General features: G+C 30.7%; 3 protein-coding genes across 3 annotated transcripts in view; 2 read left to right on the top strand and 1 right to left on the bottom strand.

The window, feature by feature from the left end:
• Positions 1–26936, top strand: part of LOC125862392 (thylakoid lumenal 16.5 kDa protein, chloroplastic) — a 137933-nt gene that overhangs the window by 86044 nt on the left and 24953 nt on the right. The window lies entirely within an intron of this gene.
• LOC125862391 (calmodulin-like protein 3) lies at positions 17100–18191 on the top strand. Its single transcript, XM_049542441.1, has one exon. It carries the CDS (start codon positions 17306–17308, stop codon positions 18017–18019), a length of 714 nt encoding a protein of 237 aa, XP_049398398.1. The 5' UTR covers positions 17100–17305; the 3' UTR covers positions 18020–18191.
• On the bottom strand, positions 18713–26550 carry LOC125862388 (uncharacterized). The gene is made up of 5 exons (XM_049542439.1): positions 26093–26550; positions 22190–22343; positions 20037–20254; positions 19324–19497; positions 18713–19112 (listed from the first exon to the last, which is right to left on the bottom strand). The coding sequence occupies exons 1-5, from the start codon at positions 26300–26302 to the stop codon at positions 19023–19025; spliced, it is 846 nt and encodes a 281-aa protein (XP_049398396.1). The 5' UTR covers positions 26303–26550; the 3' UTR covers positions 18713–19022.

The following is a 26936-nucleotide window of genomic DNA, read 5'->3' as shown; positions in this document are numbered from 1 at the left end:
TTTATTATTTTACTTGTATATACTCAGACAAAGGGTGTCACACTAACCTTATTTAACAACGAATTTTAGTTAATACTTATTTTTGTAGTGTATATATGTATGTACATATTTATGCATAGATGTTAGAGAAACACACAACTATGTAAAAAAAAAAAGGAAAAGGGTCTGATATACCCCTTAATTTTGTCATTTGGAACTAATATGCTCCTTGTTATGAAAGTGTCTCATATATACCTTTACTGTTATACAAACGGCTCACATATATCCCTACCATTACAAAATGAGCTCACATAGACCCTTCATTTAACGGAAGTGAAAAAATTAGTTTTAAATTTATANCATATTTGTGTAAACAAGAAATTTACCATGTTTTATTATAGCGTTAGTAACCTTATTTGCTTCTCTATTACAGTCTCATTATATATTCATCGCATGAAGGGTGAACGCTCATTTTTTTTCAATTAGGTTCTATCAAATTTTGATTTGATTCTTTGGTTTTTGATTTTGAAAAGTGTGCATCGAATATTGAATCGAACTAATTCGGTTCAATTTTTTCAATTTTGATTCGATTCATTCGGTGTTTTTAAAATAGTTTTTCAGTGTGAATGAAAAATAAAATGATGATAAAATCAATGTACAAAAAACTTAAAAATTTAAAAACCATGTTAAGAAATGATGTGTCTCACTATAAAAATGCTGAAAAGACCATATTTGTCTTTGTCAAGAACATTGTTCCTCCAATTACTACTCGGGAAAAAATAAGAACGAATACAGATTCTTTTTACATGACGTACATCGACAAAAATACGTTTGGATTCCTCTTTGAAATTAATATTTGAAGTTGACTATCTGATTTGTAAATCTGTTGTTACTTTGATTTATTTATGAATGATTTAATTGCTAGTTGACTTTTAATAAAAATTCGGTTCTTCCATTCACTAAAGTTTCAAAATCCTTACACTGAATAACAAATCGAAGAATCGAACTTTTGAAAAGAAACACCGACATTAAATCAAAAAACCGATTTAGTTAGGTTTGATTCAGTTCGATTTTTCGACATTTATGCTCTTTCCTAATCACAAAAGTTTCTTAAAATTTCATGTCAAGTCATTTTTTTATGGAAAAATTATAGAAATCCACTTTTTAGTTTACTTATTACCATTATCCCCTATAAGTTTTACAAATCTCCAAAATCCCTCATTTTCGCGCATCAGATTAGTGTATCAACGCTTATATTATTGTATCTCGCGCATCAGATTAATGTATCAGCGCTTATATTATTGTATCTCGCGCATGTATCAACACTTATATAGCTCTGATACATTAATTTGATGCGCGAGATACAATAATATAAGCGCTGATACATTAATCTGATGCGCGAGATACAATAATATAAGCGTTGATACACTAATCTGATGCGCGAAAATGAGGGATTTTGGAGATTTGTAAAACTTATAGGGGATAATGGTAATAAGTAAACTAAAAAGTGGATTTCTATAATTTTTCCATAAAAAAATGACTTGACATGAAATTTTAAGAAACTTTTGTGATTAGGAAAGAGCATAAATGTCGAAAAATCGAACTGAATCAAACCTAACTAAATCGGTTTTTTGATTTAATGTCGGTGTTTCTTTTCAAAAGTTCGATTCTTCGATTTGTTATTCAGTGTAAGGATTTTGAAACTTTAGTGAATGGAAGAACCGAATTTTTATTAAAAGTCAACTAGCAATTAAATCATTCATAAATAAATCAAAGTAACAACAGATTTACAAATCAGATAGTCAACTTCAAATATTAATTTCAAAGAGGAATCCAAACGTATTTTTGTCGATGTACGTCATGTAAAAAGAATCTGTATTCGTTCTTATTTTTTCCCGAGTAGTAATTGGAGGAACAATGTTCTTGACAAAGACAAATATGGTCTTTTCAGCATTTTTATAGTGAGACACATCATTTCTTAACATGGTTTTTAAATTTTTAAGTTTTTTGTACATTGATTTTATCATCATTTTATTTTTCATTCACACTGAAAAACTATTTTAAAAACACCGAATGAATCGAATCAAAATTGAAAAAATTGAACCGAATTAGTTCGATTCAATATTCGATGCACACTTTTCAAAATCAAAAACCAAAGAATCAAATCAAAATTTGATAGAACCTAATTGAAAAAAAATGAGCGTTCACCCTTCATGCGATGAATATATAATGAGACTGTAATAGAGAAGCAAATAAGGTTACTAACGCTATAATAAAACATGGTAAATTTCTTGTTTACACAAATATGATATATGGTGTTTAAGATTCACAATTCTTTAAAAACTTGTGTTCTTTTTAAACAAACTAATTGAAATAGAAAAGCGCATATATATGACTCTCACAACCAAAATAAAGAAATGAAAAATATAAATTTAAGTTAAATACATGACCCTATAATAAATACATTCTTAGGGTATACCCCTAACCTATATATTCAAATCTTAAAAGTCTTCCGTCTGCTCGTGGATTTTCGATCAATTCAAATTAAATCAAATAAAATTAAAATTGAAAAGAGTACATAGGACCCTCAAAACTAGAAAAAGAAGAAATGTAAACATGGACCTATAATAAATGCATTCTTTAGGGTGTATCCTTAACCTATTCAAATTCTAAAAATCGTTGGTTCTTTTATAAATTTTGTTCGATTCAAACTAAATCAAACAAATTGAAACAGAAAAAATAGTGTAGGACCCTCAAAACCAAAAGAGAAGAAATGGATACGTGGTCCTATAATAAATACATTCTCTAGAGTGCACCCCAATTTCAAAACTTAAAAATCTTTTTGTTCTGAAATAGATTTTCGATCAATTTTAATATAGTGAAATCAAATAATTGAAATAGAAAAAAAAACCATCAAAACCCAAAAAGAAGAAATTAAAACATGGCTTTATAATAAATACATTCTTTGGAGAGTACCTCTAATATATTTAGTTATAAAAATATTTCATTCTTTTATATATTTTTGATAGATTCAAACTAATTAAATAAATTAAAACAGAAAGGAGAATATAAGAATATCCTCGAAATAAAAAAAATAAATAAAAAAATGACCATATATAAATACATTTTAGAGTATCCTAACTATTTAAATCTTAAAAATCTTTTAACTTTTTTTTATATATATAGATTTTCGATCAAGTTAAACTAAATCAAATAAATTAAAACAGAAATAAAAGGCATATAAAATCCTCATAACCAATAAGAAAGAAATGAAAACATGACCCTAGCAATATAATAAATACATTATTTAGGGCACCCCCTAATCTATAATTTATAGGTGTCAAATTAAAAGTTATGGGCATATATTATAATAAAATCTATAGGCTGGAAATTACAAATGGACAGATCTATAAAAGGGACCCATAAATGTGTGCCCACTAAGCCAAAACACAACCAATGGATCTAAATGGTTTTATATTCACCTCTCAAATAAAGATCACTTTATTTAATTCATTTGTTTGTTACACAAGTGACAAATATAATGAAAAAATATATATTATGACATATGCAATATATTTATATTGTATATTTCGTCGATCTCTACCACAATCATGCTCTATAACAACATTTTAGGATAATAATTAGTTTTGAAATGTTATACTATATGTTCTCTAGCCTCTCAGATTTAAGTCATACTTCATAATATTATACTGAATACATTATTGTTAATTATTATTGTCACTATAAACACCAATAATATTTTTCATGTAAGTTAAATGTATATACATACAATTCTTATAGGCATAATATATAACCATAACTCTTAACTTGACTTCAGCGACAACTATGTCCTTCAACTTTGGGAGTGCACAAATATGCACTTAAACTTGTATAAAATTGAACAAGTAGACACTAGTGTTTTACGTGACATAATACATGTAGGACGCCACGTACGACACAATATTGTCATATAGGGTGCCATGTAGGATGAATATGTCTATTTGTTCAATTTTATACAAGTTTAAGTGTCTATTTGTGCATACCAAAAATTAAAGGTGATAGTTGTCAGCTGAAACCAAGTTAAAAATTATATTTATGTATTATATCATTCCTATATATATATATAAATATATATATATATATATATATATATATATAAAAGATATATATATATATATATATATAAAAGGTAGGTTTGTTCAGAGTTCTGTTGTAGACCCAATCCAATATTCTTCTTGGGATCAGTAGTAAAAAGACTCCCACCCCCACCCCCGTATTCCACCCCACCCCCACTCAAATTACCCCTATAAATACTGCCCATTCTTCTCCTCTTTCAACACTTCACTTCTTCCAAAATTCTCACTCACACAACAATTAAAAATAATCTCTATTTTTATTTTCTCAAGAAACCCTATTTAGGGTTAATGAGATTCTAAATGGCTCTTTTTGTATTTTTCCACAGCTTTCTTGAACTGCATATATAATTATTCGATGAACAGAGTTAAATTGTTGCGGTTCAATAAAGCTGTGGGAAGATATATATAGGGTCAAGAATAACATGTTTTTTTTTAATTGTTGAGATTTTTGAAGTTTTAGAATTGATTTTATCTTGAATTTTCATGAATTCATCAAAATTATTTTTGACAGATTTTTTGTTTTCATGAGTTCATCAAAACTATTTTTGATAGATATTTTTGATAAAAATTACATTTTTGTCCTGTTATGGATGATTTCATTAATTGTTAGATCTATTATCACATGTTATACTTAAATTGAGTCTCTTTTTATTTTCAATTTTAACCTAAAAATTAGTTGTTAGGATTTAAGATCTGATGCTATGATGAATTAGGCCCCCCTCATAGCGTAGCTTAATTTAAAAAATGAGTTAGCATAATTTTATTAGTGTTTTACTAGTAATTGTCTTGTACTCTGAATTTAATTTTTAACATATATACAAATTTTGCATCAAATTCTATAAAAATATTATTAATTTTGAATTCTTTTTTTTTTTGTTCTTGTGTGATTGTAACTTCACATACTACTTGTTATAAGAGGTTAGATATTTGTTTGTAATATATTACATTGATGTTTAATTTAAAGTTCTAAATTATTCATAATAAAAATTGGATGATTCCTCTTTTTTTTAAAAAAAAAATAAATAGTTTTCCCCTCTTAAAATGGAGAAAATCTTCTTAGAAAGCTTTAGAAAGCACTAACACTATTAAAAATTAATTGTTCTTGTGTGAAGTTAGAGATCTCACGTTACATGAATTTGAATTAATGTTTTAGTTGAATGACGGAATTTCCAATGGAAATCTCATTGGAAATTAATTCTTGTTGTTTTAGTAGTATACACCTATAAGAGATTTCACATGACATGAATTTGAATTAGTGTTTTTAGTAGTATACACTTGTAAAAGATTACATGTGACATGTATTTGAATTAGTCAGTTTTTAGTAGCATACACTTGTAAAAGATCTCACGTGACATAAATTTGAATTAGTTACATTAGTTGGAACCTAATATTATACACTTGTAAGAGATCTCATGTGACATAAATCTGAATTAGTCGAAACCTTGTCTAATACCATTTTAGTGCATAGCTTGTGACATGAAATTGAATTAGTCGTTGTGACATGAATTTAAACTAGTCATAATTAGTTGGAACCTAATAATCTACACCTATAGAAGATCTTATGTGACATGAATTTGAATTAATCGAAACCTTGTCTAATACCATTTTAGTGCATAGCTTGTTACTACTATGAAATTTTTCCTTTTATATTTGTATGTATAGGATGGACCACATTATTGTCATTTCATTCTCATATGGAACCTTCCCAACTAACTATTATATATGTCTACATAAATTTTAAAGCTATTTATTTAAAATTAGGTAAAGCATTTGATCAGTATGTGCATGCATATATGTCAGACCATAGCTAATTTTCCAGCCATTTTAACCACTATAACAGAAAAATGGCAGAAAGCACAGGTTATAATATTCCATAATTATTAAATTCAATATGAAAAAAAAAAAAAAACTAAGGATGTTTTTCCACATGACTAAAGCAATTAAGCAAAGACAATGTAGCAAGAAAAATACTTAGATCGTTGTAGAAATTCATAAACAAGCTTATGGTTATTTGAGTTATATACACTTAATATTCAATAGAAAAAGTAAGATTTTCATCGAGGATTCAACATATTTATAAAAGATTTTAATCTTGTATATATTATGTGAAGTTTTGGTAAAAGGGGTTTAGGTGAACCTACTTCGACTCCTGTCTTTACTTTGTCAATTGTATTTAATCGATCATAGCAAGTTACCTTGTTTCATTGACAACTTAAATTGATGATGTTAAGAATTTATTTATCGATAGTGTACAAAACATAAACTAATTTGATATTGCTTGATCCATTATCTGTGCCAGGTCATGATTGATTTGTACTGTAAAAAGGTTAATTAGAGAATTTATTTCATTTGTATTACTTCCTTTTTTTTAAAAAATAATAATATTGTTTCGGAAAATTGCTTGGACATAGAATTGTTATAATTAAATTTCGAAAGTCAAAGAACTCCGATCCAAAACAATGTTTTCATAATTTTCACTTCTAACCACTCAGAAATTTAATAAAACAACTTTAATTTGTATTAATTCATCTCCGAACACAACTTCAATTTTCAAATATCGTACTATTTTCAATTTAAAAATATTTTTTTTTTCAAATTTCACAATTCTTATGTCCAAATGCCGATTAATACTTACTAAAGTTGATGTTTAAAAATATAAATTGCTTTATTTGCTTTTATTTTAGAGGGTCAAGGTCTTTTTTTTTGTCCCACTGACACTGTTGGTTTAAAGTTAAACATCTGGGATCAACATGCAATTTTATATTTGGACTCAACTAATTATTACTAGTAACTTTGATCTAAATTTAACTTTTTGCCAAAAAAAAGACAGGATTGAATTGAAAAGTTTTAAGATTAGACACCTTTAATCTCTCTTTTGATTATTTAATTGGAAAAAAACATTGAAAAATATGGGGGGAAAAACTATGAAACTTAATCTTGTGTTGATTTGGCTGTCTTATTAGTTTTGTTTGAACCATTTTAGTCAATAAAAAGATGCCACACACAAAAGTACAATATACTTTTTTTTTTATATTATCATTAGTTATTTGAAATTTACTGATCAAACTAACTCGAATTTGCAATGTGTTAAAGTTCATTAAATGGAAAAGCACTTGTTAAAATTGTATGGATAATTAACCTCTTTTTTTACCAGTATTTGAAAAATATCCCGTATTTGAAAATGTGTAAATTGTTCGATTAGACACATCATGATAATATAATGAATTTCAAACTATTTTTTAATTATAAGTTCAAAAAATGACTATTTTTTGAATTTTAACCGAAGCACTCTTTATCAGGATTTTGTCAATTTTCAGAGCTCAAACCCTTATAAGGATAAAGAGATCCTATCCATTTCATCAGTTCTGTTAGGGTTTTGCCCTGATTTTCTTTTCTTATTTGAAGTTTGTTTTTTTTCCTTAAAGAAAAGTCAAAGTATTACCATAAATGCTTGGATTTTTTCCGAAAGGAAAATATAATTTTCTTCCATATTTGATTTATTCTTTCATTAGAGGAAAAGTATGAAAATCTATAAATCGAAGATCCCTATTCTTATAACATAACACAATAACACTCACAATGTAGTGATTTAGAGAGTCTTGTTTATGGGGAGATTTTCTCCTAACCATCTATATGTTTTTCAATATTAGTCATATGTAGGTCATTTGACCAAATCATATCAATAATATTTCTTTAGGATACTTTTCTTTGTCGTCTGATTTGTTAATCATATGATGATTTGCAATTGTAAGCTTCCGCATGACGCCCTAATCACCCTTTCGAACCCAACAAGTTCTCAATGGTAAATGTAAAATACCTATCAAAACCACGAAGGACAAAGTTTCGAGTAAATCAACTATTTCATTGAATATTTGTTACTTGTCATCAACATAGATACCGGTTAACTTTGTCCCAAGTGACAACACAATTATTTTCTTTTTTTCCTAATTAATTACATATTCATGTTATATTCCTGCATGAATGCCTGAATTTTTTGCACCGGAGCTCTTCTAGCCACTAACGGCTCATAGGCCTCCTCATCCAGAAAGGGAAAGGGAGCAGAGGGTAGGATATGATCACGTGAGGGACACGAAGGCATTAAGAAAGCAATCGAACGGTAGTCGTTTAGTGTGACAACACTCTGGCTTCATGGACCTAATTTTTAGGGACGGACTCGCTAGTGTCTCAGGGGTGACACTACACACTGAATTGCCCACAACACTATTTTTTCACAGGGCGCTGAATCCATAGAAACAAGCTTAGCTAGCGTCATACCTGTAGTAGGAGATACCATAGTGACCATGTTGATATTTTGGAAAGTTTTTATTGGGATATGATTTTTATGGGGAACAAATTTGACCATGTTTAATTAAAGAATTCCAAAGCACTCTTATATATACAAAAAAAAAAATTTATCAATTTTTCCTACACTTTGATGGACAAATGTTATTTTGTCTTTGGAAGTACTTTCATAAGAAAGGACAAATTGTTAGCAAGAGGCGGAGCCACATCGATTCAAAAGTTGGTGTAACTGAATTCTCTTTATCAGAAAATTACATGTATATAAAATTACTTGTACTCAATTGTCAAAAGAATTCCATTATAATGATAAAGAGTGTTTTAAAAATATTTTAGGTTATGCATTCAACTCTTAATTTTGATATTTCAACTTTTTTTAATCTTTCCACGCCTACTTATTAGCAAGTGATTTATCGTTTTGATGACATTATAAAAAATAAATAAACTAATATTGATTGTTGAATAAAATTCTCCTTCTTTAAATTGAGATGGTTAATTTTATCTCGATTTAGAGTCTCAATAAACGAAAACTTCTTGATGTATGAGGAAATTATAACCCTACCCATCGGAAATACAGATAATATCGCGATTAGTAAACTTCAACTACTGAATAATACAACTGAGCATGTGGAGTGAGTAAGCTGCTAGCTAATTTTGTGATTTTTTATTATGCAAAATTACTACACATATAATTGTGTCACATTTAATAAATTAAGAGGTACTAGCATTATTATTATTTGCCAGCATTTTTGCCACTAATATTTTCCCTTGCAAGTTGGCCATTAATGATTTTCTCTATTAATTATCTAATAATGACTCTGACATTGGTGTGGAATAAATACTAAAATCCTAAGGTATTAAACATATCAACCACTTTATAAGGGTAAAATATTTTTGGTACTAACGTGTAATCATTAAAGAAAACCCCATTTTTATCGTAACGGAGTCAACTGACACTTCTTCATACTTTTAAAAATTACATTATACGTAGAAGAAAAGAAAATTTCAACCGTTTCGAATTAGTTGCTAATCTTATTTAGTGACAAATTAATAAGAAATCTATAGTTTTTTTTTATCGCGCAAATAATAATTAGAAGTACTCTCTAAGATCACCCAATTAATTAACAACATAATCACTAGCTAAGATAATTCTTGAGCATGCACTTAATGTGACTATATATGTCGTAAATCCCATAAAATTAGTACTTACATTTGCTCAGAATTGTGACGGAGTCGTTGTTACTTTTTCATTTTTAATCAGAGATTTTGGATTTAAATTTCGAATATAGAAATTATGTTTTATATAGATGATGCTTTACTCTAAATGTGATACAATTCAACCTCTCTAATTAATGAATACCGTATACTGAATGAGAAATCAGAAAAAAAGTTCTTATAATATGTGCAAATTCACAAGGAGGTAAATAAAATTATTGTTTTTTTTATTCAGATAGTAACAAAAATTAACCTTTTACACGGAAAGAAATGATATCATAAAGTAGCTAAAAACAAAAGAGCAAGCAATATGAACAATATCAATTATTTTGATGGTAATAGAAGAAAGCTAGGGAATCTTCTCTGCTATTTGTTATCTCCTTGAGTGCGATCTTTTCTCGAACCATATGTAAATGTCAAAGGTTTTATGCATCAGGATATCCGATGGAAGACAAGAAAATTTATTTATCATTTGTTATCACATTTTTCACACTCTTCGAGTGTGATCTTTTCTTGAACCATATGTGAATGTCAAATGTTTTGTTCATCAAAATTCTGAGGAAAGGAATCTTATCTACCACTTATCTCATTTTTTCACGCCCCTCGAGTGTGATCTTTCCTCAAACCATGTGAATGTCAAATGATTTGTGCATCGAATATTCGATGAAAGACAAGCAATCTTATTTGTCACTTATTATCTTATTTTTCATGCTCCTTGAATTCGATCTTTTCTCTGAACCATGTGTAAATGTCAGATGCTTTTTTAGCATCAAAATATCCAAAGAAAGACGAGAAATCTTATTATCACTTATTATCACATTTTTCACTAGTCTAAAAATATTTACTCAAAATTCATAAAATTCAAATCAAAATCAAGAAAGATTTATGTTTTCCACATAAAACTTATCTATACAATCAAATCACTTAGCTTACAAGACCACTTACAAAATAAAATTGATAATTAATTAATCTTAGCTATCACAAGTAAACTATTATAAGCCAAACCCCCACTACTATGAGTGATGGCCATGACAGATGGATTAATCAAAATAAAACAATATAAAATATTTTGTATACTATTAATGAATAAAAAAATGATATTACCTTACTCTTATTCAAAATCTAGAACTCATAAATAATGTGGTAAGTAAACAATCTTTCATTTTAATGAAGAAAAAATTCTTAACCCCAAAAAGGAAATAAGTCGAAAAGTTCCAGATTTGGGATCTACATTCTTGACAAAAGAAATATATACTAAAAAAACAATATAGAAAGGGAAATAATGGGAAAGAATTAGAAAATTATAATTCTCAAAATGTTGATATAGTAAAAATAAAAAATAAAAATGTAATGAGAGAATCTTCTTGGATTAAGCTAAATAATTGGAAGTTGTTTCATTTATCAGCATCTAAAAGAAGAAAAAAAAACAAGGTAAAATTATAAGGTAATTTCAAGAATTTACCATAGGCTATATATATATATATATATAGCAAAATGTTGAACCTATTGCAAACATCCTCCACAAAATGGACATCCACTCAAAAAAGTCCTAAATTCACCATGTTTTCCCACAACTTTCTTGAACTTTCATAGCTTAATTAATCTCATCCGCTATCAGAAAATCGCTAATTTCCAATAAAATTCATTAGAATTTGGCTGGTCAATAACATTTATGATGAATTTCATGTTACCATGAGCAAAATTCCCTCTAGACATAATATGTCAGAAATTAGCAATTTTCTGATAATAATTAGTAATTACCAATTAGATGAAAATTCAAGCAAAAAAGAAGTTCAAGAAAGCTGTGGAAAAACATGATAGGACTTTATATAAATCTTCATCATTTATGAATCTTCAAGAGGAATATGAAGCAAAAAAGAGAGAGAGTTTGTGCAGTGAAATTAGAAGCAAATGCCCATACAAATGAACAAGTTCTAAATAAGGACCACACTAGCATAATTTATCTATATGGTGGAACCAACTTTATAGAACTAACTAGAGGGGAGGGGCATATTGGTCAATGAAGTACAAAAATTTACTCGCGATGTTAACATCAAACCAATATATACTTGACACGTGCTTGTATATAGATGTACGTTTTTAGTTTTCACTTAATTATGATTAATTAATACATATTCTCGCTTCATTAGATATCCTAGTCACTTTCCCATGAGAAATCTGTAAGATGAATATTGTTTTAGTGCAAATTTTTCAAGTACAAAATTTTGTTCTTATTTTGTACATTTTTTTGGTGAAGATTCCATATCAAGTGAATATGCAGTTTTTTCAATTCTTGGCTAATAAAAAAAATACATATTAATATACTATTTTGAGGCTGAAATTTTCAAATAATGTCTAAAACAATATATTAGGATTGGTTTTATTGGGTTAGTTGAGTCAGATAAAAGAATTATATTGAGAGAGAATTTTAATTGAGACATGTAAATTAACGGTCAAAGAATAAATACGAGCCCAAAGTTGGATAGTAAGTGAAATTTTTTTATCACAAAAATATGACGATATATATATATATATATTGATCAAGTGCGTAGTGGGGCAAAGGAGCCAACGTTAGATGGGGTCATAAATCTTGAATAGAAACAAAAATCTTTATATCATTGTTTATTTTTAAAACAAAAAATCATATAGTATATAGTTTTTGAAAAAAAATATTTGAATTGTTAGACCAAAATAATTATCAATAAGGAAAAGAAAGAAAATAAGGGTATCCCATCCCCATCACACGTTATCATATGTGGGCATGATGTTATTTAATTTAATTTAATTTTGGAACAAAAAGTATGGGGTTTTTATATGGTCCCCCAAATTTTATTTTCTTATGTACCATAGACTTACTAATAAATATTATCTTGATGCATGTATGATAATCATGATAATCATGCTCGTGAAAATTGGAGTCAGCTAGTCCTTCATGCACCCAACTTGTATAGAAAAGTTTGATAATTTAATTTCTAGAGGAAATATATATGGTTTATTTCCTCACTTGCTCTAGTCATTGTGCTTGCAGAATACAAAATAAGCAGATTTTGAAAGCTTAAGACTGTTACGTCACTTTGTTTGATATTAGAGATTTTAATTTTTTTCTCCACGTAGTTAAATTAACTATAATCTTCAAAAGTACCTTTCTACAGCAATGCATATATAATTAATTGATTTTTTTTTACCTGTAAATAAGTAAATATTTTGACAAAATGTAATACTAATCTAACAAAAAAGATGAAGTGCTAAATAGTACTCCATATAGTAACTTAAAATTCACTGGCAGTGTAACTTTAAAATTATACAAATGTGAAAATGATAAGATGATGATCATATCACATCATGTTTGTTGCAGATGACAGGGATTGATGGACAAAGCTAGCTAGGAAAAGTAACATGGAGGGGGGAAAATACCGAGTCAGATTCAGAATTTAATTTTTTATTTTATATATATATAAATGTATGTACAAATTAAAGATTATTAAATTATTTTGAATCCGTTGATAACATTGTGAATCCGCCACTGATCGTAAGTTCATGATGGAGAATCAAACTATTACTAACAAGATGGGAGTTTAAGTAGTCAAACAATTGAGCTACTCAGATTCTCTAGTTTACTAGGAGTGTCAAATAAACGAGTTGAGATGAATTTAGTGTCACCTTTAGTGTCAATAATAGACATTATTTCGTTTAAATGAATAGCCACTTTTCAACTTCTGTAATTAAGAAATAGTTATTGTCATGAAGTTTTAAATTCTATAGGTGAAACTTTAAGACATTATCATAGAGCTACAGTTATAAAATTTGAAACTTTATAACATAACATAATTACTTTTTTAAAGACAGAACTAAAAGTGACCCGTGAACGATATTTCTATGGTAAAATCTTGTATATATTTCAACATGGTGGGCATTGGGCTCCAATGTCTTTCCTGATTGGACTATGAGATTTTGTTTTTAATATATTTTATAAAAATATATATATAAAGGAAAAAAAAGTGAAATGGATTTTTTTAATATATAGCACATTGTATAATAAAAATATTACTACTATTAGTCACTACTAGCCAGGTAACATTAGGTCCACATTTATTATACAGCTTGTTCTTTTGTTTTTGTTCTTCCCAAGTTGAAAGCTTAATTTTTTTTTCAAAAAAAAAATAATGCGTAATACATCTCGTGCTCATATAGGGTTTGAAAAAGAGTCATATCCTAAGAATATGATGTAACAATCGATATTCACTAATTCTCATGTTTACGCAAATTCAAAGTAGGGAATAGGATTTGTAGGGGTTATGTAATATAGACAGTCTAACCTATATATAGGTTAATCTCAGAATCGCAATTTTTTTAAAAAAAGTGAAATTCACAAATATCAAATTTTAGCCCTTGTAATTGAAAATAACCACGTCCCTAAAGGAGTTTTTTTTTATTTCTTAGGTGAAACTTCAGGATATCTTCACATATGAACTTGAAATTACATGATAATGATTGTTTTTCAAAGACATAGTTGAAAAATGACTGATAGTGATCGATATTTCTACACCAAAAAAATTATTGACGTCAACAATATATAAAATGTAGTTGATGTTGCACCTCAAAAAGTTACATACACCAATTGAGAAGAAAATGCAAATACAAGGCCTCGATTAAATTTTTGAAATAAAACTCATACACTTTAAATTCTGACGGTGGCACGGAAATAGATTAGGTTGGTTTTGGTCGTGTGGTTGGACTGCAAAAAGTCCCAAAAGGCAGAGTACATAAACACTTTCTGGAAGACTGCATGCATATATGTTTTTTCTCTGCAATACTCTGTGTAAGTAAATTCACGTGTGCTCTGCAAAACCAGCTACTAACAACCCCCACCCCCACTCCCTTTGTTTTATTTACGTAGTTAAAAAAGACAGTTCGATGTATAAAATATCTCATATTAACATAGAATTTGGAAAAGAACTACATCCTAAGGGGCAATATGACATAGAGTCGAAGACAATCTATAAACTAATACAAGTATTAGTGGTTGTTTTTATAGGTTTGCTTTTTATGTTGTTAAAGGGACAATCTGATAAATGAAACATCTCGCGTTCATGTAGGGTTTATTTTACCTTAATAGAAATAATAATGGTTGCTTTCACGGCTCAGTTTTTTATGTAGTTGTAGATCTAAATTTTAGACATTGTGAGTTATTTTGAATAAAAAAGACATAAGTTATAAATATATACTTATAAGCTCTATGTATATTATAGGGTTCGATAGTAGGGAACGTAATACAAAATTCTGCAAATTAAACCGTGAACTGTTTGTTAGATTTATCAGTAGCTTGGTTATTGGAACATTCTTTGGCGAAAAAAATTATGTTGTACATTAAATATAACTTTGTATACACTAGGCAAAACCAAAATTTTCACTTAGAGAATTCAAAAAATAAAGAAATAAACACACGCTCATCAATCGAGGTATCGAGTAACTATCCAAGCTTTATGGGCTTATGAGAAAAAAGGTTTATTGGCCTAATATCTAGAGATATTGGGCTTTGCTAGTTAGTGTTGTGTAACAAAGAGGTTTTGGGTCTCATTGTTGGTGGGCTTGGAGGGTGGAAAAATTGTGAAAATAACGTCCATTGGTCACTTTCCGGTTATTGTATTTAAAAAATAGCCATTATTTTTTTTATTTTAACAAAATAGCCATTATTTTGAAATTTCAAGTGTCATATGTGAAATGGTGTGATATTGTCCTGAAGCTCCATTTATTGGATTTGAAACTTCACGACAAGGATTATTTTTCAATAATATAGGCTAAAAATTGGTTATTTATGAATTTTATCCATAAAAAGTTTGAAAACAAGTCCTTAAAGTCCTGAAATCTAAACGGATAATTTGACATAGAATTGTAGAGGATTATATAATCTTGAAATTATACAAATAATCTAGATTTTTTGGGGGGTGGCCGTGAGGCCAGAGGTGAAGTCAGAATATTAACCTTATGGATTCTAATTTTATAATGACGATTTCAAGTGTTGATAATTGTGTTGTAAATTTAATATTTGTAAATATTTAATAAACCTTTTAATACAACTACACTATTTGAGCAAAAATAACTGGGTTCAACTGAACTCGTACCCAAGCTACTAGCTCCCCCCTGGTTGGGGGTGGGGGTGGGGGAGATTGAGTGAAGAATCCAAATTAAATTCTATCTAAGCATGAAAGAAAAGCAAAGAATATATGCTGCAATAAAGTCCCTAGGAAAACTTTTTATTGTTTCATAAAATTGAACAAGAAATTTTATCTGTTAAATGCCAGTAAAAATTGAGTATATGGTAGTATTATTGCAACACAATATATTCCAAGTGACACATTTTATTAATCTGAAAATTCCTACCACTGACAAATTTTAACTTATTTTATAAATGATTAAATAGCACTTTTAAAAATGACAAAAGAAGTAAAATATAATGTTTGCATTTAGTATATATAAATTTGTGTATATTTTTCTGCCTGCTGCAACTATATTGTATATTTAATTTTACAAATAATTAAACGTTAAAATTTTGGAAAGATTCTTTGCCTTGATAAAACGCATTCCACTTTGTATTTTATTATCAAACATGTAAGCTTATGGAATATTTTTTTTTGTGTCTTCCAATTAAAAATATTCATAAGTAATTTTATATAATAAGCATTAATTGGCAACTACATAAAAATGGTTTAAAAACTTATTATCACACGTTAAACTATAAAGAATAGTAATTAATATTTACATTGTTAATGTCTATATAATTTAAATCCTTAGAATATTATCGATTTGAAAGGGTGTTTTGGAGCAACAACAAATTATCTATGTTTAATTTATAAGTCACGAGTTCGAACCGTAAAATCAACTATTGATGTTTACATCAAAATATGCTTCTAACATTATACCTTCTAATTAGGGTGCATTTTTTTCTCGTACCCTACATGAACATGAAATGTTTTGTGCACTAAAATACATTGTTAAAGGAATAAAGGGAAAAGAGAAAGAAAGAAAATAATAATTAAAGAACCTGAGGTCAAAAATAGGGGACTACAATGTGCCTAGTAATTATTCACCAGCAAAAGTTGCTTTATTTATTAAAGGCTCATTAACGAGGAAGTGATTGTTAGGAACTTTTTATTTCAAAAGTTAAAATTTGAAACATCTGATTAAGATTAAAAGAATCTTTCGCCTCTACTTCATGTTTCAGTTCTGATTTCTTAATTTCTTCCGTTGTAACTTCTGATCTAATAACCCCTTGTTGTGTTACATTTTGTGATCTTTCGCTTTAGTCCGTGTGTTTTTGCATAGCTTGAACCTGATGTTGATTTTTTTATTTAAATATCAACTTTAGATTTAGAACAACACCAGCCATCTTATTAGTTCATCTATCATTACTGAAAACCCCCAACGATTATTCGCCTGCGTTATCTCACACTCCCTAAACAAATTTGGATTTCTTCTTTCATTTTCCTTGCTACCCCACCACAAACCTTAATCAGTAGTTTTCTAGTTACTTTTGACAAAGGGTATCTCTTCCTCTTCAACTTATTGACACTTTGTTTCTTTTCATTTAAGCTCAATTCTCCATCTTTTTCACCATTAATATTCATTTCTTCTTCCTATTCCCATTGAACTTCAACCATCACAAAGCAAAATAAAAGATGTTGACACTATTAGCCATTCTTTTCTTAGCAATTCTCTTCATTATTGGCCTTATCACAACAATTTTCAATTTCCCAACTAACAAGTTCCACTCTTTGATTCAATCAATCTCACTAAAATCTCAACCTCTCCAAGAGAAGACCATAATAACACCCTCATCATCATCAGCAACAACATCCATGGCTGATCAAAAGAAGGTAAAAAGCTTTAACAATTACAACAAGGTTGAACTAAGGGGTATTTTTTCAACTTTTGACAAGAACAATGATGGTTACATAACAAAGCAAGAATTGAAGCTATCTCTCAAGAATATTGGGATTTTTATGGAGGATAAAGATATTGTTGATATGGTTGAGAAAGTTGATTCAAACAAAGATGGTTTAATTGATCTTGATGAGTTTTATGAACTTTGTCATACTTTCTTGGGAATAGAGGGAGTGGAACAAGAAGGTGAAATGGATCAAGAAGAAGTGGCTAATAGAGAGCAAGGTCTTAAGGAAGCTTTTGATGTATTTGATCATGATAAAGATGGATTAATATCAGAAGAAGAGTTGAGTAAGATACTTTCATCTTTAGGAATGAAAGAGGGTAAGAAATTGGATCATTGTAAAGAGATGATAAAGAAAGTTGATGTGGATGGAGATGGAATGGTGAATTTTGATGAGTTCAAGAAGATGATGAAAGCTTGTGGAACTCTTGTTCCATTTTCATAAGCAACCATATACCAATTGAAGAAAATAGCCTTTTGTTACAAGCTATACAAATTTCTAGTAGTCTTTTGTAATCTCTCTCTTGTTATACAACCTTCTAGGCACGAAACTCAAGATGATAAACTCGTCTTTCTATTCTTCTCTATTTAAATACTGAACTTAGTTCGCTTGATGCAAAACTTGGAGTTGTACTGCCTTAAAACACAAGTCTCTCAACCTTTGTCAATTGAATGTGTAGGGAAAGAGTAAGTATTAATCTAATGTGTGGCTTTCAGGGCAAACAAGCTCATGGTTCTACTGAAAAAAATTATGTTTACTAATTACTTTATTTATATTCTAATGTTATGATGATTGATCTATATAAGTTTACAAGCCTCCAACTCAAGAAAAAGCGAGGATATACTAGTATTCATTCATTAGTTATAGGTTCGAATCGTGAAAGCAGCCACTAGTGCTTATATTGGGGTAGACTATCTAGGTAACCCTGCGTGAACGCAGGATGCTTTGTACACTGGCTGCCCTTTTAGAATTCATCCATGAGACTTCATTTTGTATCCATAGAGTATCAAGATTTTGAAACTTGGCCAGTTTCATGAGATTTACAGTCCATGGCAACGTCATTCCCATAGGATCGAGTAAATTTACTCTATATATCATATACACATGAGAATTTTATCAAGTGGAGCAGAAATCAAATCCGACGAAAGAAACAAATAAAGCATAACAATCATGTGTTGAACATCCTCTTAACAGCAGAAAAAGAACAGAATTGTATGAACTTTCGATACTATAATTGAAATAACAGAAGAAAAACAAATAAAAACTTGTATGAACAGTACAAAGTACCCTTTGTCTAGTAACTGCAGCAGGGCACTTTAATCAAAAGACGGAAGTTCTAGCTTAATATCATCATTCATCTCTAGGAAACATTTGCTGCTACTGTGACGACAGGATATTACTGTTGCTACCTATGTATGTTACGCAGCCAATAGGGACATGATACATACTAAAAGACATCGGGGTTGAAACGTCCTGGAATAGAGTTGTTGCTTTGTTGAGCTTGCTTGAGGTGCATCGTGAGAGCATAGTTATTGACCTGATGACACAGAAAGGCCAAAACAACCAATGAGAAGTGGGGTCCAGAACAGTAAGAAAAGAAAATGATGAAAATTATAATTACAAACCCCGACAAGCATCTTATTGTCATTCGGTTATAGTGAAAGAATGGACAGAATGAGGACCAATATGCAATTTCCAGCAAACAAAATGAACCACAAAAATATCATCAGCTCTAAGAGAAATTTGACCTCAAGGGTTCTAAGCTGCTCCTGGTACTGAGCCACCGACTGCTTCAGCTGATTCAACTCGTTCCCTCTATCCTCGAATTCCTTCTGACGCTCATGCTGGATGGCAACTGCTCGCTTGAAAATAGCATTCTCTTGTATAAGAGCTTCTAACTGCTGCTTGAGCATCATATTCTCCTGTATCACAACCAAACTATAAGCATATGGATATGGATAGCAATTTTCTCTTTGATTAACAAACTTCATCAAAATAAGATATACGAGTAACAAACCAGAATAAACAAGATAATCAGTCTGTCCTATGGGGCTATGCTAGCACAGACACCCCCAATGTTAATGAACATTGTTTTTTTTAAAAAAGGGGACGGGGGAAGGGGGACACAAGAAGGTCACAAAGAACGAATATTACTAGCTTATTTCCCAATGAGACACAAGCACTCAACATATAAGCAGCTCACCCTTTCAGAATAACTATTTTCTTCACGTTGACATTGAAGTAAAAGCAAACTTTCCAGTTCTATATCATACTTATTTTCTTTTTTCTCTTATTTAAGCAATTTGTTCTTTGTTGCATTCCTTCATTTACCTCTTATTGAGGTCCCCCAAAAGTAACTGTGCACGTTGACAGGGTGTTTGTAATGCATAGAAAATAAAAAGAGATGTCAGGGTTTTCACAATGCTGGAAAAGTAAATACTTAAAAGAACTTGGGGCCCACCTTCTGGAACCCGCAGGCCGCCTCTGTTGCACGAGCACATATGGTCTTCTCAAGAGCCTCAAGAGCTCGTGAAGCACGGGCTTTAGCATCATCTATATTTGACGCACTCATCATCTCTCCAACAAAAAGATCCACCCATTCTGTACCCCGCATATGCACCACTTTTGCAGAAGATAAATCCTCTGCAGATGGGGTCTCACCATTAGTTGTAGCTGCACCTGCAACAAGGTGAAGGAACTATGCCAATGTAAGGGGAAATCAGAATTGTGCCAGCGAATCTACATCCAGTGCTTTAAAAAACAAAAAATGAATGTAATGTTACAGCTTAATATCAGTGGTGAAGATCACTTGTCACAAGTGGATCAAGATGGAGATATAAATTACACAGTTTTCAAATACATTCAGCAAAGCAAGGTTGGAAACAGTTCTACTTTATGGTAGAGAAGCAATTTCTTTTAAGTCTTCCCATCTTTTCATAACAGGGTTGTCTGGTGTAATTATGTAGCAGTAAAGAAGCACACAGAGAAGAGTTATACGAGTAATTTACCTCTCATTGTCTGATCACGAGATCAAAAAGTATGGGGATTAGCAGCAATAGTTTTCAAGAAACAAGGCATTTATATTCCAATAAACTAAACAGCTTACCCTGACCAAACTTAACTGTGTCATGAAAGAGTGTGTCGGTTTTCAACCAAAACTCTGATTCCCTTATTGACTAGTCAATCTTTTTAGTTGAATCACAAGCATAAATAAGGCACTTTCATTGTTTAATTTCCGATATTACTACCAATTCTTTCCCTTATACTTCCACTCAATGACACAATACTAATTGGCCCTTCACCACTAACAACAACATAATACCCAGTGTAATCCCACAAGTGGGGTATGGGAGGGTAGTATGTATGCAGCCTTACCCCTACCTTGTGCAGGTAGAGAAGTTGTTTCTGGTAGACCCTCGGCTCAAGTAAAATTGGCCCTTTACCACGAGCAGCAAAAAAAAGTAACTGAGTAATGTCTGTATAAACTAATACAAAGAATAAGCATTAAAGGTAGAAAATTAAAGAGATGAAGCTATCACAAGAACGACCATGCTATTAGATACTTCAATAGTTAGTTGGTTTAAGATACATAAAGTGGTGGTTTGTTAGCGCAAGCAAAGAAGCAGATAAACCTCCACCATAAATATCAAGCAACTTTACAAGTATGAAATTGCCGAAACAAAGCAAGGTGACGAGTTAATAATATGGACCACAAGTGACCACATGCTCAATTTAAGAAGAACAAAAACCACAAATTGTGAAGCATTAAAATGATAAGCAGTTACTTAAACATTCGCAATTGAAATATCTCCAAAATTGATACATGTTATAGAGCAGAAGTAGGTGAGTTGACAGGACACTGACAAACATTTAGAAAATGGGAAAATCAATAAAGTGCGGTACTTAGCTTAAGAAAGAGCAGAATTTTACACAGATGAATGATGACATCATGTGGATTTTTTGTTTGTTAAAATGACAAGTATTATTGATGTCAAAATCAACACTAAGAAGTGTCATGATTACATCAAAAAAGTAATTAAAAAATAAATGAATGAAACTTGGCTATTTATACAAAAGATTCAAGGGTCGTTTGGTTGGGAACAAGTTATCCCGGGATATGTATATGGAATAACTTATTCCATCACTATGGTATAAATAGTGGATAAATAATCCAAGGACTACCCAATACCTCCAACCAAACGCAGGATAAAATAATCCTGCATTTTATCCTGGGATTATTATACCTTATACCTCACACCAAACGACTCATCAATGAATTGTAACGGGGACTCACTATCCTCTAACCATTTCTGTTTACACCGAAGTTTTAAAAAAGGCAATTCAGTGCACAAAGCACCCGAGCTAGCAGGGTGCAAGAAAGGACCGCACTCCAATGGGTGTAATGTAGACAGCCTACCCTTATGCAAGCATTAGTGGCTGCTTACACCAAAGAATTAACATATGGATTTGCTGAGCATTACAAAAAGATCAACACTAAGGCATACTACAATGGGTAGGAAGTTGAAAAAATGATCTCAGTCAAGGCAACAACACCAAAAAGGGGGAAAATAATCAACCACCAATCAAAAACAAACAAAAAAATTCAATGCGCACCTTGAGCAAAAGCCTGGCTGCTGGACTCATGTGTAGCACCAGAGCTTCCTGCCACAGGCCTCCGATTATCACCAGATCCCAAGCGGAGCTCATTCAGGCATTTTATAGCAGAATCTAGATCATCACCGGATTCTTCAAGTGCTCTCTCAACCAACTAAAATATCAAATCTCTAGGTTAAGTTTTCTCTTTTAAGGTAAATAAAGAAGATATAACTCGAGATATCTAATGCAAATAAATGTTTTCATACCCGAAATTGAAGAGTTAAACATGGAAATCCATTTAAATAAAAAAACAACAGCAAAAGTTAGATGCATTAGTGATATCACAAGATGACGGTAAGCAGACCGCATACCATTTCTGGATCGCAAAATTGATAGGAATCCTCCTAGACTACCAGAATGCACATTCAAAAATCAACAACTTATGTCATCAAAAGAAATGAATAGAGAAGTTTTGAAATTGCCCAGCGAGAGATCAACTGAAGTAAAATTGACTCCACCAGTAGGAAACAAAAGAAACAACTTTTTCTCCCTTTTTGGTATTTGCCTTCTATTTTGTAACGTAACAGAAGGCTTTATGGCTAAAACGTCAACCGACAAAATCATATATGATATGCATTAACAGTATCCCTGAGAAGGATGCACTTTTTCGATTCTTCTTAAGTGAAAAGGAAATTTGGAATGTTGTACTTGACGGGTTCCTCAATATTTTCAGACACTTAAAAAATCTTGCTATGTTACAAGATAAAGTATGACGTTTGTTCTTTTCGAACAAGCACTTATCTTTTTAAGCCCTGTGAACTTTTATTGGTTTTGATACCCTTATATAATTTCCATCATTCTTCTATTATTGTCACACCTAAAGTAGGCGGATTAGCAACTCTAGTAAGCATTCATTAATTTTGCAACACTTTTAGCAAATGAGTGATTGAAACCACATAAGTTGTGTCAAAAGTTTTTTTATCCTAGTCATAGACTTGTAAAACTATATGGGATAAGAAGTGTGAGGCCTAAAGAACCTCTAGCTCTAGAGAAACCCCCTAATTGACCTTCAAAGACGAATTATTTAGCATTTGAATGAAATAGACCCGAGTGAATGGATACAAAACTCATACAACCAACTCCGACTAATTTGGAATAATATAAATTAAGGTATAGTTGATTGATTGAAAAAACAAAAAATAAATAATGACAACGATGATAATAATAACAAAGGTAAAGAACACAACTACTTGGCCAATGCTGATGTTCAAAAGTTGTGTTGTAATAATTCAAATCAATTTTTGCATTTATTCCCTCCCCTTTTAAGAAGTTCATCTTTTTGCATAATATCAGAAATTGAATGGATTAATGAAAGAATTTTCCTTAATAATTAAGGAAAAATAGGAGCAGACATTAAGTAAAGAGAATGACCCCTTGACATTCAGTAAAGTTTCTCACAATCAACTCTCAAGAATATAACTTCTTACACTTGAGCCATTTGATTCATGGACCATATAATAACTACTGGATTGCTTTTATAGTTATCAGATGTGGCTATGTCAATGTTTGGTTAATCATATTGCAAAATGGATATGTGGTGCATTATCTAAAATATATACATAATGTTTTATTTCCAACAGAAACTCTTAAACTATAATACATCACTCTATCCAACTTCCAGTTGGTTTATTACCATATGTGATTAAAAAAAAAAAAAACACATAATTAGAAATTAATATATTTTTTAGTTATCAATGTTAAATACCTCGAACAAAGAATAATTTCAAGATCAAAATATAAGACAAGATATTCTTAAGTATGAAAATAACTAAATATTGCATTCCCCTTTTACACATGGAAGATTTATTAATAATTAAAAGGTGAGAAAAAGCTCAAAAATGTCCCGTTAGTTTGAGCTCTAAATTAAAATCATCCCTATCCTATCATATGGAGCACAAATGATCCTCTAAGTAGGCAAAATTAATACACATTTAGTCTAAACTTAATGAAGATGTTAAAACCTAACAGATCCCAATCACGTGTTGTTCACACCACTCTCTTTCTTTCCTACCTCTTTGTGTCGTCATTCTAAAAGTGTACTAATTATGAATACTTAAGGGACCATTTCTGCTCCATATAATAGAATAGGGATGACTTTGATTCAGAGTCCAAACTTAAGGGACAATTTTGGGTTTTTTCTCACTAAAAGGTTCTAGAACCTACCACTTGTCAAAAATTAAGTCCTTGATAGATGTTAGGAATTCCATCCAAATGAACACAAAGTGTCCTAGTAACAAGGTACAGATAAACCCAACAAAGTTAACTGATTTTTTGTGTGTGTTTTCTCTCCGTTATTCCATGTTTATTTCCTTCAAATATCCAGCACTTCACACCGAGTATTAACACACCACATGAAGTTACAAGAACCAAAAAAATAATAATGTGGCATCACTTAGGCCACTTTCACTTTTCCAATTCTATATTATGTTAGTTTAGTGCACCCACGAGGTTCCCATATGTATAGATGATTAGGTGTTGTTCGCGGAGAACCATATCTTTTGTAAGGTTTTCTAATATTTGGTATACTACTAGTGTACACTCATTGTTTTGTCCCTTCTTCAGTAAATTATTACTTTATATAAAAAAATATGTGAGTTTAGTCTATTCCTTCAACAATCTTCTACTTTTATCTAAAGATGTTCTTTTACTTGATTACAGGAGACTCGATATATATCACTGCTTCAAAATAGTTAAGAATTTGCAAAGCCTGTCTTCCCTTTTTCATTTACTCATTTTTATTTGTAAACTCAAAGTTAAAGTCAGAAGAGGAACTTAATGACGTATATAAGTTGTTGAAATCACAGAACACATCAAACAAAAGGGCTTCAATTCATATACTGAAAATCTAACTAAAAGCTAGCTAACTCTTCTGCTCCCTTTCCCTCTTCCTCCATTGAAGGAGACTTGTGGAGAAAGCGCAGTTAATCAATCAACTTATCAGCCCAGTTCAAAGTCTAAGAGAATATGTTAGCCTCACAAATGGAAGCACAAGTTCCTACAGTGTAAAGTGATAGATCTCCGTGGGTCTAACTTAAAACAATAAGCAGAGACGGAAGACAATCTTGAAATTAATTATGTTGGTTGTATGCCATGAAAAGTCAGCAAGAAGTTCAACTCCAAAAGGATAAAAAGAATCATAAAACAGGACTTCAAACAGCTAATAATAGGCAAATCTTCATCCAGCGAATTCAATTACAAAACCACCATAATCCTCAACAAGGAAGTGCATGAAGTTACCCCTCTAGTTACGGTGTTACACACCTAGTCTAGTTTAAGCAAAAGGTGTGCCAGAAATTAGCATCAGCTAAGTCATTAATTAAAACCACATTCCCCTAGTTCCCACTTACAACATCATAAGAAATACATCAACAAACTAACTAAATCACTCAAAAGGTACTCTCCCACATCCCAAAATAACTAAATGAAGGATGCAGTAAGCATTTTTCCCAACAGAGCTTCTCCAAAGTACTAACTTTTATTTTTCTATTAAGACATGTTCAAAACTTGCTTCTTCTTTTTTATAATGCCAGCTTGCACGCACCTAGACTGATTCCACCAGTACCTGCTACCTCCAACTATCAGCACAGGTACCAAATAACTCATAAGTCCAATACTTTTTTGAAAACATTGCTTGTCAAGTACAATCAGAATGAAGGATTTTTACAATGCGATGATGTAAAAGGCAAACCTTCTCAATTGCTTTACTCTTGCCATATCAAAAGCCAAAAAAATAGATAAATCAAGCTTGTCCAATACCTTTTCCCCAATAAAATACATAATTTTACAACGAAAAATCTCATAAACAATATGAAACTCTAAACAATTGATTGAAACAATTAAAAAAAGAAGAAAGAAGTAAACCTGCTTGTCCATGTCAGAGAAAAGCATGAGAAGATGATCGAGTGCCGACGATGCAATCAAACTACCAGAGAAAACACGATCGGAATCAGAATTAGACCTCGCCGGTGAAAAAGTACGGCGAATCCTCTTCGAACCCGGCGTTGGCGCAGATGACGACGACTGAAAATCCTCAAACAAATTCGATCTCTTCCCGCACACTATAGCAGACATGATGTGCCGGAAAAAAAATCCTCTTTCAGATTTCTCCGATCAAAAGTTCCTCTTTTGCCGTTCCGATCATGCAGATTTATAAATTAAAAAAAAAACTTAAAAAATCAAAAAATTAATTTTAAAAAAATACGGTCAAATTGCTAAAATTTGCTATGAATCTATAAATAATATTCTGTAAATAAAAAGAAAGAAAAAATAATTTTTCCCTTAAATTCTCCCTCTTCACGAGAGAGAGACTCAGCTTCTTCAACTCTGTAAAAATGGAGATTGAACATTTTGAACAATGGTGTAACAGAGGATAAACTGACGGGGAGTTTACGAGTGTTAAACGACGGACTAATAAGAAAATGACAAGTGTCAAAGTGATTATTTTAGGATAAAGTGGATTAAAGTGTAATTTTGTTGATGGGTATGAGGCTGAGAGAATATATGTTATCTCGAGAGTCTTTTGGAAATAATTTTTTTACCTTCGAGAGATAGGGGTTAGAGTTGTGTATACTTTACATTCATCGGACCCTATTTTGTAGGATTTTACGGAGTATGTTGTTGTTGTTATTATTAGTACCTCTACTTTGCGTTAAAAAAGTTGTTTTTAATAGATATTTTAGTTACTCGAGGAAAATATATCAAATTG

This window comes from Solanum stenotomum, chromosome 4 (genome assembly GCF_019186545.1).
Source record: "Solanum stenotomum isolate F172 chromosome 4, ASM1918654v1, whole genome shotgun sequence".
Classification (NCBI taxonomy): domain Eukaryota; kingdom Viridiplantae; phylum Streptophyta; class Magnoliopsida; order Solanales; family Solanaceae; genus Solanum; species Solanum stenotomum.
Note: the sequence above shows the minus strand (reverse complement) of the source record. Positions and strands in the feature narration are given on the sequence as shown.